This window comes from Procambarus clarkii, chromosome 88 (assembly GCF_040958095.1).
Source record: "Procambarus clarkii isolate CNS0578487 chromosome 88, FALCON_Pclarkii_2.0, whole genome shotgun sequence".
Taxonomy (NCBI): domain Eukaryota; kingdom Metazoa; phylum Arthropoda; class Malacostraca; order Decapoda; family Cambaridae; genus Procambarus; species Procambarus clarkii.
Window position 1 is genome coordinate 16,653,844 of NC_091237.1, and position 22,344 is coordinate 16,676,187.

Consider the following 22,344-nt stretch of genomic DNA (forward strand, 5'->3'; position numbering starts at 1 on the left):
TATAAATCCAACATTATGTTTGTAAATCAACTATGTATGTACTTTCCTGAATAAAATTTACTTTACGTTACTTTAATAATATATTCACATTAACGTTTAAGTGAAGAAATCTAGGGACTCGGCCAGCCACAAAATTCAATTAGCGAAGTAAATTGCAGTCATGCTGAGCTAGTTAAAAAATTTAAAGTATATTGTTACATGAAGAATTCTGGGGTTGAGAAAGTGGTTGTATATGTGTGTGAGGGAGCGCCGCCCCCTGCTCCCTCCAGCTAGTTTATGTTCTTAGTAACCATCTCATGCTTACCTGTAAATTATTTAGGTACTTAATCCCCGCATTAGAAAATCAATCTATAACCTTTCAAAGATCATTCTTTTTATTTTATGAACGGTTCTTATATTTGTTAAATTTATTATGATAAGAAGTATGATAAAGGTGGATATTTTGTTGAACAAATAAAATTAATGGTTAGCGTCGTGGCCGGGGTGAGCGGCGTCTCCCCTCCGTCTAAATTCTTCAGTTGATTTACTCCCAATTTGTGGTATCAAGCTTGTTCCTTAGGGCGGAAGTGAAGACAGAACTGCGGTGGACTTCTTGGAGTGAGAATACTGGAAGGTATGGCAGACTCGGTGGGTAGTGAGGGATAAACCCCCGTGTGTGTGTAGTATGGCGTAAGGCCAGGTCGTGTCGCCTCCATGATCGGCTCGCTAGGTGGTTACCCGGGCGCTCCTCTCTCCTTCGTCAGTGCTTCTCTTCCTCATTCCTCGTGTCACCATCCCTCCCTAGGGGCTCCTCCCGCCGTCATCTAGTATGGCCCAGCTGCTTCATCTCCACGCTAGTGTGGAGAGTGAGTGAGGCCTGCTTGGCTAGGCGTGTGGCCCTCCTTTAGGATGTAAGTGTCTCGGGGTGTAGATAATTAAGTGTAATTGCCTCAGTGTTATAGGGTGAGAGCCATGCTTGTGGTGTCCCGTCTTCCCGGCACTCTTTGTTACATAATGCTGAGAACCTGCGGACGGTTTTGGCCTACATCACCTTCTTGCTTTACTTGTTCCGACCCTCTATCATTGTGTTTGCAAAAGTGAACTTTGTAATTTATTGGTCAGCTTTATTTCCTTAGTTTGAACCTATGTCCTCTTGTTCTTGCAACCCAAACACTAGGGGTGGACGGTAGAGCGACGATCTCACTCCATGCAGGTCGACGTTCAATCCCCGACCATCCACAAGTGGTTGGGGATGGTGCTATATAGTGCTATAGTGCCAAGGGCTATATAGTCATAATGGCTTGGTGCTTTCCCCTGACAATTTCCCTTTCCCTTCTTAAAGTTGCAGTTCTCAAGAATTATTTTTTGTCAATTTTATCGGTTCCTGTCGCTGTTTTGTGTGTAGTGATCGTATCCTCTTTTTCTTCTATCTTCTAGCTTTGGTATATTTAATGTATAGTATAACCTCTCTGTACCTCTTTATTTTTGTTCCAGAAGCCATTATGTCTTTCCAAATTTTCTGGTTTATTGATGTGCTTTGCATATGAATAATTTCTTTAACCCCTGGACAGCGGCTGTGGTCATGGCCAATGGCCTATGCCAAAAAATAGGAAAGTTAAAAAAATAATTGTTCATTATATAATTATTAATTTGTATGCAAAATGTAAGGAAAAACAAAAATAAGGGAATACAATATGTATCGTTTCACTGGGTGGAGGCACTCTGCAAGACTGTGTCTGGCACTTGTCAGTGGTGCTCAACTTTGTTGACGCTTCCTGTTTTATCCTCCGATGTTTCATCGATTGTTATATCACTTGTTTTTTTTTGTTTTTCGTTCAAAGAGAGCTCTTATTTCTATATTTCCTTCATATATGTAAAACTCAGACAATAATTGTTAAATCGTCATATGATAACCGCAGTACCCTTATTATTATTATTATTAATATTATTATTATTAATATTAATACTGTAGTATGCCGTATTTCCCTAGGGATCGTTAATAGATAATAACCACAGCCTAAGGATTAATACTTCCCCATCCATGTATTTAAAAATGATTCTAAAGTTGAAAGGCGTAGCATACGCTCCTTGCACAATGTTTTTTATATGATCCTCAAGTGACAGTTTTTTTTTATCTAGAACCACCCCCTAGATCTCTTTCTTTATCAGAATTCTTTAACACTTTTTCACATAGTTTCTAGGTTATGCGTGGCCTGTTGTCTCCTATTCCACATTCCATAATATGACATTTATTCACTTTAAATTCCATCTGCCAAGTGTTGCTCCATACACTTATTTTATCCAGGTCTTCTTGAAGGGCATGACAAATGTTCAAGTGTCTTATCTTCCTTAGTAGCTTAGCACCATCAGAAAACATGTTAATATAATTCTGTATTCTTTCTGTAATCATTTATATAGATGCTAGAACTGAACCTTGTTGTACTCCACTGGTAACACTTCCCCCGTTTAATATGTAGCCTTTGTTTACTGCCTTCATTTTTGTCAGAAAATTGTTCATATACTATACGTCGGAAGTCTTCCTGTCACTCCACCAGCATGTTCCAGTTTCCAGAATAATCTCTTATGGGGGACTCTCTCAAAAGCTTGTTTTAGGTTCAGATAAATGATTTTAGCCCAACCATCTTTTTTCCTGTAGAATCTCTGTGGTTCTGTAATAAAAGCTAAGTACTGTAAATTTGTTATATAGGACCTTCCTGTTTAAAAGTCATATTGACTGTCTGTTATTATATTTTTTCTAGTGTTTTGACTACCACTCTTTTCAGTGATACGGGTCTATAATTTAAGAGGGACTTCTTTACTACCATTTTGTTATGGATTTGAACTGTTTGCCTTTTTCCCATATACAGTACTGTATTTGTAAGATTCCTGTGCACGAAGATGTCTGAAATATGAATTGAAGAATAACAAGTCTAAGCCTGGCCTTGGGCAGGCTTGGGGAGTAGAAGAACTCCCAGAACCCCAGCAGGTATCAAGTGGAATGCTTAGCTCAGGTGCACATTCTCCCTGGAACCCAAGGTGAAAATCCATTTGATTCAACTACTTTGTCTTACTAACTCCTCAAGTATCTTTTTCACTTTGTCTCCAGACATTTATTTGTACTCTAATGTGTTCTCTGGAATTGGCATTTGGTTTGCTTCTCTAAAAATCTCATTTTGCATGAACACACTTTAGAACTGTTCATTTATTGTTTTACCATAAATGTCTAATAATGTCTAATCTACAATAATGTTTTACAATACAATTAACTTCTGTCTCTTCCTTTGAAAGGTCACGTCTTAATTATCATTGTTTCCCATCCTCATCATTCTACAATTTCCTAGCAATCCTAAGTACTGTCATTTGTACACTATTAAATGTCACCTGTAAATGGCAATTCTTGTATTTCTTGTATTGTGTATGTTCATATAAAAGCTCTGATATTTTCCTTTGTTGTGAAGCCTTCTCCTAACCTCCTATTTCTCAATAAATTTTTCCACTTCTGCTGCTCTGTCTATCCTAGATGGTACTGTACTGTATTTCCATTTTAGACACCCTAAAAATTATTATGGACTTACTTCTATCTACAGTGTTTTGTGCTAATTTACTGTTGGTAACCAGTTCTTGCTTAATTGGTTATTTAATGTCTGCTTCTTTTTGCTATTTTTGAATTCCAGACATATTGTACTTCTTTGATATTTTCTTGCTACATAGCCTTCCCGGCTTGGTGCCTTCTTTGATATTTTCTTTCTCTTCTACAACCTGGCATATGTTTCTTTTATTTCCTCTTTGCACTTCTAATCCTTTCTTAACTTTCTTTATGTGAACTGTCATTGTAATTACCCAAGTGTAGTTACAGGATGAGAGCTAAGCTCATGGTGTCCTGTCTTCCCAGCACTCTTTGTCATATAACGCTTTGAAATTACTGACGGTTTTGGCCTCCACCACCTTCTCATATAACTTGTTCTAACCGTCTACCAATCTGTTTACAAAAGTGAAGTTTCTTATATTTCTCTGGCAGCTTTGTTTCATTAGTTTAAATCTATGACCTCTTGTTCTTGAAGTTCCAGGTCTCTGGAATTCTTCCCTATCATCAGTATTCTATCCCTATCATAGACATATTGTGTATGACATCAGCTGCTTCACCAAGTGTTTTGGCTGTGGTTGACTGCTACTGTACCACTTCGGGCCAATCTATTGCCCGAGTTTCTTGAACTTGATAAGATAGGAGTTCTGGGGTAACTGTTACCAAGGCATATGCAGGGTCTTGCTTTATACCCAAATACTGCCACATGAATTATTTCAATGCTTACCCAGGTTTGGTAGTCTACATGGTTTATTCTGGCGCCCATTTCATTGAACACCTTGGAGCTAGCATCTTTTGTGCTGTGCTGTCTGCTTGCCTTCCAATCCACCATGTAAGTGGCTCATTGGGTTGCTTCGTGTGTCTTTTGAGACTGGTTTCCGTGGAATTTCTTACGCATCTTTTGGCACATTCCTTTCCTTCTCGAGCTTAGTGTTTGGGTAGGGTTCAGTGTGGAGGGGTGCTTTTTGTACTACTTTTGGGCTCTGCTGTTTTGATCTTCTGGCCCCCAGATTTTATCCAGACTGGCTTGCATGGTCCTCCAGTGTTTTTATTTTCTGGGGCTCCACATGCTTGCCTACCCTAGTTACTGGCTCCTTTGGGACTCTGATTGTCTGATTTATATGCTGGCTTGGGATCTGGATCTGGTTCTGTGTTGCTTGTGGAATGACATTCAAGTAATGCGACATGTTGTTCCCTTTTTTGGCTTCTGCCCCCTCTCCTGTCAAGGAGGGCCTTAGTTTGAGGTTTTAAGCCTGGTCCACTTTCTCATACCTTATTGTACTGTTCAAAAGTGGGTTTGGGTGGGCATTCTGTATATTGTGCTTCTGAGGACTTCTTTACCTCTACTAGCTGGGTCATGATCCCTTCCTCACCCTGTGCAAAGCCTGAATTTACAGCATGTTTGGTTTCTGCTTGGTTTGGAGTAAAACCTTTGCTATTACCATGATGGTGTTAAGAGTTCTGTGTTGTGTCATTCATTTTCCAGGCTTCTCCCAACCCTTCTCCTTTCAAGGCATTAGAGTTTGGGGGTTGAGTGCTGGGTGCACTTGCCCGAGTCTGGCAGTTTCATCCAAAGGTAGGTTCGGGCGAGCGATTTTGTTCTCGTGCTTCAGTGAAGTTTGTTAACCCCCTTTTAAATACTTGTAATGGTGATAATAATGAATAGTTTATTACAAATATTACAAAGTATTTATATTACTGTAATTCTAAAGCTCTAATCACATGCTGCTTAGCTCAGAACCTAGTTTTCCTGCATGATGAATTCCTGCTTGATTGGAAGTGAGACCCTGTGCTGTTGTCAGGATTGCAGTGGCATACTGGTACTTCATTCTGACCAGTACTGCACTTCCCTTTCTTGGTTCCTCCTGTCCTTTCTCATCTTGAGAGCCATATACACTTTTCCCACTTGATGGTTTTGCCATTTGGTGGATTTGAGTATTTGCTAGTATTAGAGGTTACTTGCTTTGTTTTTCTATATGAGTGAGGTCACATTGTTGCTCTGACTCATTTCAATGTTTCCAATATTAATGGCTTTCTGGTATTGGGTACTCAGTTTCCCTGGCCATCACTCACCCTGCAGAGCTGGAAGAGGTATTATTCTCTGGGGTTATTTCCTTGGGGTATTGTGCTGCTTCTGTTGGCTCCACCCCTGTTTTGTTTAGATGCTTGGCTTCAAGTTTTGTGAACTCGTGACCCTTTTTTGTGCCTCTGGTGGTGGTACCATGTTGCATTTGGTTTGAGGTTCACCCTAGTGAAGGAATACCTAGTGGTGTATTGGGATTCTCTCCTGCTTCTTCAAGATTCCCCATTGTTGATCAGCAAAGGTTTGGTTTTGTTTACACTGTACAGTACAGTATTTGGTTGGTCTACCTGGCCTTTGCAAGCTTGCACATCATTGTAATGAATGCCAAGAGAATCCTCCAATTTTGTGTACAAATGGATAAAGTCTTCAGGAATATTGGAGGAGTCCATTGAAGAGCCACTGGCTTCCTGTCCATGGTGAGGTCATTGAAACCTGATTCTACTGCTGGTAACATAACATGGGGGTTTTCTCGTCTTATAGGGCATTTTCTTACAGTGTATCTGGTCATAGATGTCAACTACCAAGAATCGGTCCTCTTGCTATATTTTTGCTTTCTTCCGTTTGTTGCTCTTTTCCAAATAGTGTACAGTATATTCTCATTGAGTTTTGAAAAGGTTAAGCAAAGAGAAGCTGCTGAGGGGGGTCTAATCAGAAATACTGTACTGTACTATAATGTATTTCTGAGTGACCCATCAGTAGTTCCTCAATCCTACCCATTCTTCCTTCTTTTTGTGTTGCTTTTCCATTCTGTTTTCAACATGGCTGCTGGTTAGTGAAGTGGATTGCCTGGCTGACTTGCTGGAAACCTAAGGCACTGTACCTGGCACCAAGAGAGGGAGAATTGTTGAGGGAGGTGTCTCACTTGTTTTCAAAGTTTTATTTGTTTATTGCATATTCCCAAATAATTCTTAGTAAAAGTTTTTGGTTGTTTTATGACAAGCTTTTAAAAGGAGGTTCACCTCAGTAGAGGCTCATCTGATCCCCTTTTCTCCCTGTCCCATGGTGGAGGCAAGTCAATGTTAGATACTGTAACACTTTCTTGCGATGGGTAGGGAAAGTCTTGGAAATCATTATCCCATTTCCACTTTCATGGGGTGGGGGCCATCTTCCCAGAGAAACAGTGATTAATATAATGAAAGAAGGTTATAGCTTTTTACATTTATGTACTATACATGTTATTTATAAGTACCATATCACCTAACCATTCATTATATCATTCCTGAATATAGCATAGAACATCATGGATAAGTAATCATTAGCAGGCATTCACAGCAACAACTCGATGCTTCATAAGACCCAGGCATACAGTGCTCCTCTTGAATTGGCAGATTCATTACATACAAATAATCACCCCTATCTTACAAATTGTCTCCACCCAAGCCTTGCCTCCTGCCTTACCCCACTTTAATTTTACATGTTTGTACCATACAATAAATGTAGACAAAACGTTATTTTATCATACTGTACTTAAAAGAAGAAAATATTACATATGTGCAAGATGCCCAATATGTTAATACTGTACTCTGATGATAACCACAATAGCATGAATGATAGAGATGTTATGCTTTTGGTCATGCTGATGTGTTTTTTCACTCTAGACGTGTTGAGAATGTAGTACAGTACAGTATATAGATAGGGTTCCATTCTCATGGGCAGTCTGACATGAATTTGCTTTAACATTTGTAACCATATTTTATGAAGAGAAGCTTCAGCTATGTTTTATAAAGGTAAGTACTTTGAGAAGTGTATAGGCAAAACTGAGATCTCCAGGCGACTGAATTTTATTTAGTGCAATTGCTAAATGTGTTCCATATACAGTAGCTTGAAAGACAATACTGTATATGAAAATTTTTCTTACACTATGACAGTTCATGCAGCTGACAGTGATAACAGTTGATTGAGTCATCTGAGATTGAAATGGTAATCTATTGTGTGTGTTCAACTACAACTGGAATGCTTGCTGAGAGCATTCTTCAATCTTCAATTTCAATCTTCAGAAATGATTTCATATGAACATTTTTAACAAGACCTGGATTGAACTAGTGTTTTGTGAAGTCAAAGAAGATCATTAAAAGTATGTCTACAAAGAAAGTGAATGACACTAGGGTAGAAAAGGACACAACTCCGGACTCATTGTGTGCAAAGAAGTTAAAATTATGATTGGAACAGGCATTCAGTGTAATGTGGAGCAAATCCTGGAGACCGGTAATGTCCCACAAACCTACCAACAGTGGACATCACCCCACTACACACAGGAGATAGTAAAGAATTAACAACAAATTATGCAACATTTACACTAACATCCTAAACCATTCATGTTTGAAAAGGTGCTGAGAAGACAATTTGGCAGTTTTATAGAAAAGCATAGGCTAATCAACTCAATAAAACTCAAGTCAATAAAATGAATAAATCCACAAGGGCTGTGATGAGGGTTCGAACTTACATCCAGGATGATCCCAGATGAGCCTTAATTGACTGCGCCACGACATGGTATAATAATTGCAACCAGGATTGCTACTGCTCTCACATGGATCCCGCAGTCTCTTTGAGACACAAACTGGGGTTTTACACAATTCCCCCCCCATGTGCTCGGGCTCTTGTCAACAAGCTGTTTTAACTCTTCGCCCTCAAGAGGGCAAAGAATTTGCGTAACTGAAGTCAACTTGGTTTTAGAGCAGGAATATATTGTTTTGTAACTACTGTACTTTATCATTACAGTACATGGAAAATACAGGTATCATAGATACAGATTTTACAAAAACTATTTGATGAATGTAACTATGTAGTAATAGCTCATATAAAAATGAAAGCTCAGAAAATGACAGTCAAAATCCAACTTGAGCACTGTACGAAACTCGTTCCCACGGGGTATGGTCCTCAGCCCATCACTCATTGTCATCCGCATAGAAGACATAGACAGGAATGCAACTCAAAGTTTTATCATCTTTCACAGATAACACTTAATTTCAATCTGAAAATTTCAACAATGGAAGGCTCAGAAAAACTGCAGTCAGAAATCAACAAGGTCTTCCAATGGACAAAAGAAATCATTATGATGTTCAACATTGATAAATTTTAATTACCCGGAAATAACTTCAGTATGGAAAAACTGAAACCTAACAGAAGTGTCCAAGTCAGAGATTTTGTAATAATGTAAGAAGTTCTAATGTTTAGAAAACAAAGCTAACATAGCAGAAGCCAGGGCAGTAATATGATAGATAATGAGAATACAGTATTCAAAACAAGGGATGCCACACAAATAATGGTACAGTATTCTTCAAAAAACTGATGTTGTTTTGACTGGAATATTAAACAGTCCTCACATCACATTTCAAGGCAGGCAAGATAACAGGATTAGCAAATATATAGAGACCCTGTACTGCCCACATTTATTTAGTGGGACATTTACTGGAATTGCTTAAAAGCATCCAAATTGTTCTCCTTGAAATGGAAAAATAAAGCTATACAGTATCTTATATGTACAGTACTGTGCATGGAAAATACTGGAAGATCAGATCTTAAAGCTACACAATGAAATTCTAACATTATGTAGTGAGAGATTTGATAGGAAGTGTAAAATAAATCCAATAATAGGTCAGGAGTGTGCTTTAGGCATGATTGAAGAATGCAATTGTAAACATCAGAGGTCCACAGATCTTCAACCTCCTGGAAATAAATATAAGAAAGCTCAGGAAATGTGGTCTGGTCAACATACTTCAGCTACGTTATTGTGACTCATCGCCTGCAAATATAAGAAATATCACTGGAACAACAATAGAAGCTTTCAAGAAATAACTTTACAAGTTTCTGCTGGAGTTTACCAGATCAGCCTGGGTGTGATGACTGCAAGCTACAAAGATAAACAGTCTCATAAACCAGACAATCATGAGGCAAGCTTGGCCCTAGACCAACTTTGGAGAAGAGCTATTGAAATCATCTTCTGATAAGTTAGTGTTGGAAAGTTCATCATCTCATTTTCCTGCATTACAGATTCTATTTTTTCAGCTAATAGGATTTACTTTAAAGAAATGGTGTAAGTTTTCTCTACAGTGCACAGCATATCATATTGCCTTCATACTAATCAAAAGTTCCTGTTGCTTACCCCCATTTCTCATTGCTGACCATTATCAGCATGCAGATAGCAGGAATTGTATGGAATGAGAATATGACATTATGAGAACCTCTATAGTGCTGAATGTAATTAACAACTATACTGTTTATGAAGGTCAAACAAGATGTTTCACTATTTCAGTAGCTAGAAAGTGATACAATTAATCATATTGCATGTGGAATGAGAAAAAGTGGCTTTTTAAATTTCCAGTGCTATATTTGGTTCTACAGTACTTGCATTTTGTGCAGTGGAATCAAATAAAATTCCCTGTATATATAAAGGCTGTATGGAATACTGTAATACAGTACCACACTATATACCATTAGACATCTGAGTGCATCTAAAGACAAGATCTAAGGCAGCATATGATGGAATCAAAAGTAACAAATGACAGAATTTTGACTTGATAAATGAAAGTGTATAAATAAATGTGGTTTTAAATACCAGGTGAATATAGTCATGTTTGAGTTTGATTTTGAAATATCAGCAACATCCATGAAGAAAATATAGAGTACTAGTATCTTGCAAGCATGTGGAGTTAGGAAGATATCCTAATTTCTTCCAATTTGCAGTACTTGTGAATTCTACCTGAATCTTATGCTGGGGAATCTACTACATTTTCTTGATTTTGTGAAGTGTATGTGAAGGCCATCCTCTTATGGCATGCTGTAATACAATACTTCTGTAAATAGCACCTGTGTGCAGTCAACTTGTGACAGATTTAAGCTTGATAATTTATGATGAATTCAAAAGTATCAAATGCAGAATTTGACTGCTGATGAATTAAAATTGCTTAAATAGATCTGGGTTTAAGTATCAGAAAAACATCATCTTGTTTGTGTTTGATACTGAAATGTTGGCAACAACCAAGAAGAAATGTCAGTACAGTATCTTGCAAGTATCTGGAGTTTGAAAGAAGCAAAAGGTTCTTTCAATAATACTGTACCTAGTGTTACCTGCATATTGTGTTGAGGAATCTATTACAGTTTTCAGAGTACAATTCTGTATAATTGTTAATGGGTTAGGGGCAGCAACAGTACAGAACTGTATTTACCCCATCACTCCAGGCATAGCTAGTGTGTGCTGACGAATGAGCTGCACTGATTACCGACATCTATGTTTAGCCTGCAGGAAGTGGAACATCAGATACAGGGGTGTCATAATAAGATTCCAACTCCAGGCCATGGCCATTGAGGAGAATGGGAAGCACGAGACAGGAATTTTGGATGCAATACAAGTTGCAGTGGAAAAAATGTCAGTCTAAGCAGCATGGAACCATGGACAGTGCAGTACAGTATGTGAGGTGCCTGAACTTTGTCCTTTAGGATGGAATGTTCTGTGATATGTGCTGTACTACATAGCATCAAATATCTGTGTATATTCAACTCATGATAGTAATTTTCAGCTCATTAGTAACAAATAAAGAAATGAATTTGTTGACAAAAAAGTTAATAAATTTTGTGGTTTTTAAATACAGTATTATAAACATATTATAATACATTATTTGATATTGAAGTATTAACACAACAACCATGAAGAAATTGACAGTTTTTTTATCTTAAACAGTCATTTGGTGCATCCCATTAAATTGGAAACTTTTAAATTACAACGGAGTCCCAAATAAGAGGTTGTTTTGGAACCTGAAATATGATGGAGTGGCAGGAAAACTTCTGACATGGATGAAAATTTTTCTGACAAATGAGGGCAGTAGTCAGAGGCAGTGTATCAAACTGGGGAAATAGTACTAGTGATGTACCACAGGGTACAGTGGTACATCATTATTACACCAGTACATTACGTGCACCATTAATATTCAACGTCTAATGATCTCTGAGAGAGAATACAGAGTTGCATGAACATGGGTGGTGATGATGCCAAGCTACTAGGGAAGATCATAGAATTAGACAGTTGTCATACCCTTCAAGATTACCTGGACAAAATAAGTACCGTATATGGAGCAACACTTTGCAAATGGAACTAAATGTGAATAAATGCTATGTTGTGGAATAGGAAAAAATGGCAACACTCGACCTACAAACTGTGAAAAGGCATTTAAGGACTCTGATAACGAAAGAGATCTAGAGGGTTTTGTATAGTAAATTCTCACCAGAGGAACACACAAAGGACAATGTTCAAGGAGCCTATACAATACTTTTCAACTTCAGAATCGCTTTTAAATACATGGATGGTGAATTATTAAAGAAATTGTTCATGACTTGTGTGACCAAAATTGGAATATGTAGTGGTTTTATGGTTTCCATATCTTAACAAGCACATCAGTAAACTGGAAATAGTGGAAAGACATGCAACTAAATGGGTTTTGGAACTGAAAACAAAATTATGAGGAGAGGATAGAGGTGTTATATAAATGTCAATGCTATAAGACAGGAAAGAAGTGATATGATCACTACAAAATAAGGTAATAAAAAGAATTGACAAAATTGAAGAGAAATACTTGAAATCTGCAACTTCAAGTTACAGAAACAAAGGTGTCAAAAAATATTAGAAAAGTTCTCTTTTTTGCAAACAGAGTGGTAGACAGTTGAAACATGTTAAGTGAGAAGGTGGTGGAGGCCAAAACTGTCAGTAGCTTCAAAGCCTCATATGACAGAAAGTACTGGGAACACAGGACACCATGAGCACAGCTCTCATCCTGTAACTCCAGTTAGGTAATTACGAATCTCTGCCCCTCCATGTATCATCACTTTCTTTTGCCTCTTCTTTTACCAATAAAGTCACTTCGTAAAAAGCATAGTCAGACAAGCAGGACAACTCCATCATTCAAGGGAAATGGAAAAAATATGTTATGGTGTATTATTTTATAAAAAAAAATAGATTTTTGATGATTTGAGAACACAATTCCCATACATAGCATTTTACCAATGGAAAATATAGTTCGAAGTTCTGAACAGTGGACTTAAGAACACCTTTTCTGAACACATCTTGTTCATAAGTTGGGGCCCACCTGTATAGTCTTTGTCTTTGCCATTTACTCTCTGCACGTTACAATTTTGTAACACTCAAAATTAAGTGTTTGAGTAACAATTATTATATTGTTTACATAAGATCAATACAATAAATAATAATTTATGTACCTCACACCAGACACTGGTGAAGTGTACATCTTTGAGGAACACAGGCATTCATGAACCTATTTTATGGTAAAGTGTTGTATGGGATTCTCTAAATTATGACATATGCTTGCAGTTTGGAGATGGGTGGGTGTTGATACTTGGTTCCTCAGTGTACTTGGCTCTGGTGATTTTGATGTTTTGCCTCATACTCGCCCATCACTTTCTTGCAGGTCGCACAGGTTTGAGCGGACTGTAATCTTTGGCAAAGTATGAAGACTAAGTAAGTACTTGAGCCTGGAACAACAGCAATATCTAGAGTGTGTACAGCACTTGGTTGACCCAATGAACTTTTGGGCATTCACAAGAGGTGCAAGTATTGGCAAGAGCTTGAATAATAAAAACTTGCAAATGTTTATAGAGTACAGTACAATATAAAAAGTGAGAAAGGAAAGTAGAAAGTTCTACAGTACATACTTTGTCGACAAGTCTTACATAAGTCGATGCTTAGAAGATAGAATGACCATAACAAGAATGGTATACTAAGATTTCTGTCTTGGAGAAGTATAGAACAATATTAACCACAGAATATGCCAAAAAATTCATATCTTCTGGATGGGTTGTCTGGGATGATGAATGCTTCCCTTAGTACATTGACATAATCTTCAATTGGATAGTGAGATCATCAGAATAATACACTTCATCAGATTTAAAGTAGATAAGACGAATTATATTCCATCCTTTAGTTTCTGTGAACTTTGGGTGAGGATTATACACTTTCTAAGATGCACAGGGGCACAAGGATGTTTGGGACTTCCAGAGTGTTTGACGACTTAAGGATGCAGGATACCCCTGGAATGTTGGGTAGTTCAAGGATTTTTGGAGATTCTAGGATGCAAGAGGATTTTACTTTCATGGAAGATTCACGGATGCCAGGAAACCCAAGACAACATGGAAGCTTACGAATGCAAGGTGAGGAAAGAATGTATCCAGAACCAAGAATGCAGGAAGATTTACGAATACCAAGAGATGCAAGAATGTTTCCAGAGCCAAGACTGGGTGGAGAAACTAGGATGCAATTAGATTCAGTATTTCAAGGAGGAAGTTCTAGGATGCCCGATCATGCTGAAATGTATTCAAGAATGCAAGGAGAAATGGGAAGACCAGGTGACATGAAAATGCACCCAGACTCACAAACTGAGGAAGACCTAAGAATGTATCTAGATTCTCGAATGCAAGAGCAACCAAGAGATGAGTCGGATGAAAATATATATGACTACAATCACAAACCTCTCACTGGACTTCCCAACATCAGTGGGCCTAGTTCTCATTCTCACACAAGAATGAATTCTCAAGATGACATTGGTCATGTGAGGAGTGGGTACTTATTGCAATCAAAATCCACTGGTCCAGATTTACCTTTCAACTCGGCAAGTGAAAGTAATACTTTAAAAAAAAATGTGGACTTTATGTTTAATGCAACGAAAGGTTTCAATCCAGCAAGGCAACATGGTTCAAGTCATATACTTACACCAAGTTTGACGCTGACAAGTGGATCACAAAATACCGATGGAGGAAGGGGATTGGAAACTAGAGGACCACAACAACAGAAAAAATGTTCGAAGGCATTTGACTACCTCAGAGAATGGAGAGTGAAGATGAATTTACCAACAGATGCATTCATGGTAGAGAGAGATATACCAACATCTAACCAACAGCATATTAATACACCAGTTAGCTCTTCTATTCATCATCCACAAAGTGATATCTACACACATGATCCAAGTACCTCAAATACAGCTTTAAAACCAATGGGCTGGACTTTTTCAACCAGTTCATTTGCTGAAGGAGACACACACAGAGAGAGGTCTGGAATTGGTTTTGATGAGCCACGAGGTGATATTCAATCATATACTAAACCACAAAGCTTTCGTGGTAGGCAGTCACAGGAAAATAAAAGAATGGATGGTTCAACATGGAAGTGGGGTTATGAAGCATCAATTAATCAAAGCCCTGGCAGAAAAAGACATTCTGATACATTAGAACAGCCAATGTATCATGAACGGGATTTTTCTGTGCAGCCGGGTTCACCAAGAGCTAAACGACCTCACTTATCCCCACCATTTACACAAATGGGTAGAGATCATTCAGAACATTTTAGGGACACCCATACAGGTTATGGGATGCCTCCCCAAAGTAAAACGCCTGTTTGTGATGAGCAATTAGTGGATTTTAAAGTACAAGACATTACAAATTATTATTCACCAAATAATGCCTCTGGAAATTGGAAATTCTCTCCATCATTTCCCAGGAAACATTCACCAGATTCTGGAAGGTTAACAAGGGCTTCTTTTGAGATGACAGATCCTAGTCGGTCTTTAGGACATAGGTCACATTCCTTAGAGATGAGAAATTCTTCAAATAGAGGCAAATCACTACAGATGTATTCACAAAATAGTCATGAAAAGTCTCAGGAACTGACATTGAGAGATAGATCATTTAGATCTCTTGCTCCAGGAAGATCTCCAGGCCCACCCATGATGGGACATTCTCAAGGTCCAATAACTGGAAGACCTCCAGGTCCACCTATGAGAGGAAGGTCGCCAGGTCCACCTGTGAGAGGAAGGTCTCCAGGGCCCACCTATGAGAGAGAGGCCTCCAGGCCCACCTATGAGAGGAAGGTCTCCAGGCCCACCTATGAGAGGAAGGTCTCCAGTCCCACCTATGAGAGGAAGGTCTCCAGGCCCACCAATGAGAGGAAGGTCTCCAGGCCCACCTATGAGAGGAAGGTCTCCAGGCCCGCCTATAAGAGGAAGGTCTCCAGGCCCACCCATGAGAGGAAGGTCTCCAGGCCCACCAATGAGAGGAAGGTCTCCAGGCCCACCTATGAGAGGTAGGTCTCCAGGCCCACCTATGAGAGGAAGGTCTCCAGGCCCACCTATGAGAGGAAGGTCTCCAGGCCCACCTTTGAGAGGACGGTCTCCAGGCCCAATTATGAGAGGACGATCTCCAGGCCCACCTATGAGAGGACGGTCTCCAGGCCCACCTATGAGAGAGAGGTCTCCAGGCCCGCCTACGAGAGAAAGGTCTCCAGGTCTGCTAATGAGAGGAAGGTCTCCGGGTCTGCCTACGAGAGGAAGGTCTCCAGGTCTACCTATAAGAAGAAGGTCTCCAGGTGCACATATGAGAGGAAGGTCTCCAGGTCCACATGTGAGAGAAAGGTCTCCAGGTCCATCTGCAAGAGGAAGGTCTCCGGGTCCATCTGCAAGAGGAAGGTCTCCGGGTCCATCTGCAAGAGGAAGGTCTCCGGGTCCATCTGCAAGAGGAAGGTCTCCAGGTCCATCTGCAAGAGGAAGGTCTCCAGGTCCATCTGCAAGAGGAAGGTCTCCAGGACCATCTGCAAGAGGAAGGTCTCCAGGTCCATCTGCAAGAGGAAGGTCTCCAGGTCCATCTGCAAGAGGAAGGTCTCCAGGTCCATCTGCAAGAGGAAGGTCTCCAGGTCCACTTGCGAGAGGAAGGTTTCCAGGCCCACCTGCGAGAGTAAGGTCTCCAGGTCCACCTGTGAGAGGAAGGTCTCCAGTATCACAGATGAGAGGAAGATCTCCAGGTCCACATACGAGAAGAAGGTCTCCAGGTCCACCTGTGAGAGGGAGGTCTCCAGTTCCACATGTGAGAGGAAGATCTCCAGTTCCACATGTGAGAGGAAGATCTCCAGGTCCACCTGGGAGAGGTAGGTCTCCGGGTCCACCTGGGAGAGGGAGGTCTCCGGGTCCACCTGGGAGAGGGAGGTCTTCAGGTCTACCTGTGAGAGGGAGGTCTTCAGGTCTATCTGTGAGAGGGAGGTCTTCAGGTCCCCCTGTGAGAGGGAGGTCTCCAGGTCCCCCTGTGAGAGGTAGATCTCCAGGCCCACAAGCTAGAGGAAGGTCTCCAGTTCAGCCAGCTAGAGGAAGATCTCCAGGTCTACCAGCTAGATCTCTCGGTCCATCTGGAAGAGACAAATCTTCAGGACCCACTAGAGAGAGAACTCAAAGACTATCTACAGGGCAATCATCAGGTCTATCTCAAAGAGGTAGATCTCCAGGTGTTTCTGTTAGAAGATACCCAGGATCAAATGTAGGTGGAAGATCACCACATATTGAGTCTGCAAAACACTTTGGACAAAAATTGACTGATAGGTCTCCTCTCTTAGAAGAAGTTTCATTGTCACCAAGATCCAGTAAATTTTGGTCTCCTGGAACTAAATTGTCACAAGATTTAAGATCTCCTCAAATAAAGCAGAGGAGGAATTGGTCATTGTCACCTGAAAGTCTTCATAGAGGATGCTCACCAGTCTCACCACAGTCTGTAATGAACTACACAGGAGAGGTGAATCCCTTCTCCCAAGATAAATTTAGTTCTGGATCACCAAGAACTTTGAAACAGTCTCAGATGAGCAAGTCACAACATCGTTCTCCACATTTACGAGGTTGCTCTCCTGTCTCACCTGAAATTCATTCAAGATCAAAGTTGCATCATACACAAATAAAAGGAAGAAATAGCCCTAGCAGGGGTGGAGGGAGAATTCCTGAAACACAAACGAAAAGCTCTGAAGTTGAACAGTCTGAGGAATGTGATAGCCTCAACATAAAAAAGTGGGATGAACTTGAAATAAGTCACAAAAGTAGAGATAGTACAAAGAGTAATAATAATAAGAGGGAATGGGCAAGAGAGAAAAGTAGTAACATTCTTATTCCTCAAAATGGAAGTAAAAAACCTACACAAAATGTACAGCGTTATGTTGATGAGGATTCAGGAAATGTTAGACCAGCTGGGGAATCAAAGATGAACACTGAAAGCACACCAGAAGAAAAGTGGAAACCGAAAAGTAAAGAAGAGGAAAATGATGAAGATTTACGAGTTCACTTGTTACGTCTTCGAGAGCAAAAGGTTGAACAGAAATTAAAAAAACTGGAAGAAGAAAGTATTGAAACAGAATTCATGTTGTGGAAAATACAGAAGAATAAGTCATCTTTGAAAGATAAAAGTCCAGGTGGAGAGAATAAGAAGTACATAGATGATGATGATGATGACTTTCATCATTCTAGTGGAACAGGTGGTATATCTCCACATTCTTTGAAGCGTCAACGCTCATCTTCTCCAGCTGGACGCAATGATAGGCGTCCAGTACAGCGCCCCTTCAGGAAACCAAACAGATTCTGAAAAATATACCTGTAGTACAAACAAGTGATGCTTATGCTTAGCCAGTTGCCATCACAACAATTCTCAACTTTACTAGAAAAGAATATAAAAGATTTATACATTTGTTAGTGATTATGTTGATTGTTTTATAACTGAAAATGATGAGAAAACAATGAAAGTGATACAAGTTGAAATATGTTGAGTAAGTTACTAGTGAAAGTTTGAAAAACAAAATTAGTGTCTTGAAATATTTTTTACCCTTACTATCTGTACATACTAGTATTAATTTCCACTTGTGCATTGAACTTGAATAAAGTAACATTCATATATGTTTATATTTATTGAAGAGTTTTAGGCAAAAAGAAAAATTAAACAAAAATATAAAGAATAATGAGAATACAGTGAATATTAATTAATATAAGACAGATGTTGGTGGAATTTGTGCTGGAAATAAATGATGCTGACGACATCAGGACACACGCCCACATATGCATGCACACATGTATTTACTGGTCAATTAATGGTTAGAAGGCTGAGCCGAGGCACTGAAGCTCACTCCCCATAAAAACCGGCAAGTACATGTGTATGCAAATCGATCTTGCAGAAAGCAGAAGTACTAGTATACATACAGATGAACATAAGCACCAGAACTCTTATATTATAAGAAAAATGTCAAAGTAGAGAAATGCACAGGATTGAACACCAAATAATAGTTCAGTGTCAGAAGAAAAAATATGTAGATCAAAGATGAAGATTACAGTAGAATTAGCATAAGACAGCCTCTATTGGTTTAAGTTTAAATGAGGCATCTGTTAGTGATTCTTGCTCATATGGGAGTAACATCAATATACATCAATTTAACTGCCATTCAGGGTTGGTCAAGTAAGATTTTATTTATTGAGAGTTTGCTGAATACAAATAGTTCAGTGAATAATGTGAATCTTGGAACAATTTGTCTTTATGATTGGCCCAGCCAAATAAATGGCTAGGCATAACCCTATTACTGTACTGTGTTAACTACTGGTAAGGCAACAGTCTACAGAACAGTTTGACGAAGCTCATCCTCCTTATAATTAGCAGTGATGTACCCGAATCCTTTGTACTGATGCTGGTGTTTTCAAGAAAATAATTATACGAAGTGTTGAAATTGGGAGACTGAAGATTGACATACTGGAAGCTTAGGTTAACATTTCTTGTACAGTGGACAGTCAACTGCACATTAATTTAGTTTACTTAACACCATAAGGAAGTGCAAAGGTGATCAGAAATTGAGAGTACATTATTTCTTAGATTCTTACAATAAAGTTTTGCTTATTAGAGAAACTTTGTAAAATGTTTTGTTTTATTCAATTTAAAAATTGTGATGTTTTACTTTAAATATTTTTTGAGTGATACGTCATGTCCTACTGTCCAGTTTTGAAATAATTAATGTTATAGTTGTTAGGAATTATATTGCATAATGCACATTAGTAATGGCTGTGTAAAAAAAATCACAAGTAAAATTTTGACATTTTTATGCTCAAATTTCACAAAGTAGTATACATTTACATAGACATCCACTTCAAATGGTAGGTAGTTGTCATGATGTTTGATTGTCAAGTGCAGTGCAATTTACTCAAATCTCTACCTGTAATACAGATGACACAAAGGTAAGTTTTATTTACTAATTATTCTACAGATTGTATATCTTGCAGTGAAATTGCTGTATTTTTGCATAATTTCTAATTTGAGCCACTTGTATTTCTAGATACTGTACTGTACTGTATATGTTTGAGTGTGCATTACTTAGTCAAGGCTAACTCCATATGATCTTTCCCAATATAAGACCCCATCTGCTTCAGGTTCTTCTTTCACTCTCAGATTATGATTGGTTAACATTTTATATACAGTATCTTTGACTAATGTTCATGACTTTGTTATAATTTAGGTTTTGCATAATGTTTATATTTTTTTTTTTATAATAAGTACCTATTATTCAGTTTTTCTAATAGGTGATTGTGTAAAGAATGTTATTTCTTTTTCCTCAAAATTAAAATGTTATAATTTATAATGAAGGTTTTATTGGCTCATTTATTGTGTAATGTACAGTATATCGTAACTCATAAATTTGAAGCTGTATTTAAAATTTCAGAAAACTCTCAATTTAAATACTGTAATAGATATATATTATTGTGATTTGAAATTTGAATACTAAAGAATTAATGTGACCATACGAAACAGTAGTAAAGGTTTTATGTGTTGAAGGATTTATTATACAGCTGTATTGTATGTTATTGAGAGCTGTAATATGCAAAAATATTTTGTGTATTTGTAGCTCATTTATTTCAGAATTTTTTAATGATATCTTATGAGAAAATAAACTACAAATAATACATTGCAGGTACTTGTTAGTAGATTATTTTGAAGTTACAGATGATCATATTCCAGCATCAGCGTTTATTTTTCATGTGCTTCAGTGATTTGTACAAAAGTCTGTGTATCTTTTTCTGTAAATAATTTTTAAAAGTAAGTCAGTCTGTTAGTGATAGGCTACCTTGATTTCATATTTTTCAAATGTTCCCACCAGGATAATAACATTGATATCAATTAATAAATATAAAATGTATTCAGAAGTGTATTGTCATTGTAAGTGTAAAATTTAACATTAATGCAAATAAACCAAAAGAGAGCTAGAACAGTATTTGCTTTTGAACCTGTAGTTATTTTGACACTCATTGTAGTATAATGTCATATATTTTCATAATGTTGAAATGACATCACATCTAAGCTGGAAATCATATATGGTTAATAAATAATTTGTGCTGAAAATTTATGTAGCTTATTTAATGGTGGCTTTGATTAACTGAGATCTATGCCTGTTTTCAGGACTAGCAATAAAGTGTTTTAAAGTGTTCTCTTTGACACTAGAATGGGAGTGTTTACAAAATTGTGAAAAATGTCAATGTGAAAAAGTTATTCATATGCATATACTGTACTGTACTGTAAGACAGTGATAGAAATTGTGTATAAATTTATTTGATAACATATGCGGTTTCACAACTTCTTTCATTACCAGTAATTAAAATTAAAGTCTGTGCAGTAGTTTCACAAGCATTTATTTAATTATAAAGATTTTTTTGAGTAGTACCATGGAACACCTATTATGCAGATTCATGTTTTCCATATGGATATCCAGACAAATTTCTGGTTTTCAACCCTCATTAACTAGAGCATTTATGGATAATGGGGCTTTAACTTCCAATTTCCATGAAATTTTAGTGCAATTCAACACCTAAGGACACATACCAACTAACACCAAATTTTAATTGTTTTCCTACATATTCAATAATGCATTCCATTTTAAATGAAATGCAAGCATTTTGAACCCATTTCTGTTAAACCTTAGGCTGCTACACCTATTTTTAAACTTTTACCCATTGTTGAATTACAGCCAAAAAAAATGTACAGTATTGCGAACATAGCATTATTTTTATACTGTTAAGTTAGAGGAAACAGTTTAGTTTGCTTTTTCCAATATATATATAACTTGGGTAATTACGTGATAAACAATGTGAATATAATTATATATATATACATTATATATATATATTATATTATATTATATTATATTTGCATTGTTTATCACGTAATTACCCAAGTGCAATTAACTAAATTACACTTGGTTAACTTCTTCGTGATTTACACACACATGCCCCTAGAATGCCAACAACAAAGATGGCCACCACCACAGGGGAAGACAGCACACCAACAAATTAATGTTTTGAGGATTCTCAGTACAAGATATAATGAAAGGTGGTTTTCTTGGTAGGTTAGTGATTATGAGGACATGCTAAAGAATTATGAAGAAAAGGTAATTAAATTAGAACAAGAAATGGAAGGTCTCAAGATTGAGTTTTGTAATTTAAAAGGAAGTATTTTCCAGCAAGGAAAGGAAATTACCAGCTTGACTAATAAGGCAAGGGTACAGGAGGAACACATCAAGGAACTAGTAGTAAACATAATGAGGCATGGACAGTGAAGAGTGGATGAATTTGAAGAAATAAACAAGAAAATGCTCATATGGTGAACAATTCCAAGGAACTCTGAGGGCTTACATGGAGTTAGGCAAGGATATGCAAGGAGGAACTTCATTGACAAGTCGCATAGAGGAAGTTAATAAAGAACTAGTAAAATATAAAGAAGAAATAAGAGAGACATATGCGCAAGTTGTAAAAGAGAAAGAGACGGTCAAGGAAGTGTGTTTGGAAGTCAGAATCAGAAATGACAAACAAGAAGCGGAAATCAGGCAAGCAATTAGGAAAGAACTGGTAACCAACAGTAAACTAGTTCAAAACACTAC

The 22,344-nt window shown here is 37.9% G+C and overlaps 2 protein-coding genes across 2 annotated transcripts in view; both read left to right on the plus strand.

Moving 5' to 3' along the window:
* The first annotated feature begins 473 nt into the window (after positions 1–473).
* On the plus strand, positions 474–20,680 carry LOC123745837 (serine/arginine repetitive matrix protein 1-like). The gene is made up of 4 exons (XM_069317595.1): positions 474–613; positions 13,061–15,383; positions 15,652–15,859; positions 16,049–20,680. The coding sequence occupies exons 2-4, from the start codon at positions 13,613–13,615 to the stop codon at positions 18,024–18,026; spliced, it is 3,957 nt and encodes a 1,318-aa protein (XP_069173696.1). The 5' UTR covers positions 474–613; positions 13,061–13,612; the 3' UTR covers positions 18,027–20,680.
* The window catches only part of LOC123745841 (D-aminoacyl-tRNA deacylase), a 47,832-nt gene continuing 25,975 nt past the window's right edge, over positions 488–22,344 (plus strand). The window contains exon 1 of the mRNA XM_069317594.1: positions 488–627. The gene's annotated coding sequence lies outside the window, so the exon portion shown is untranslated. The remainder of the gene's footprint in view (positions 628–22,344) is intronic.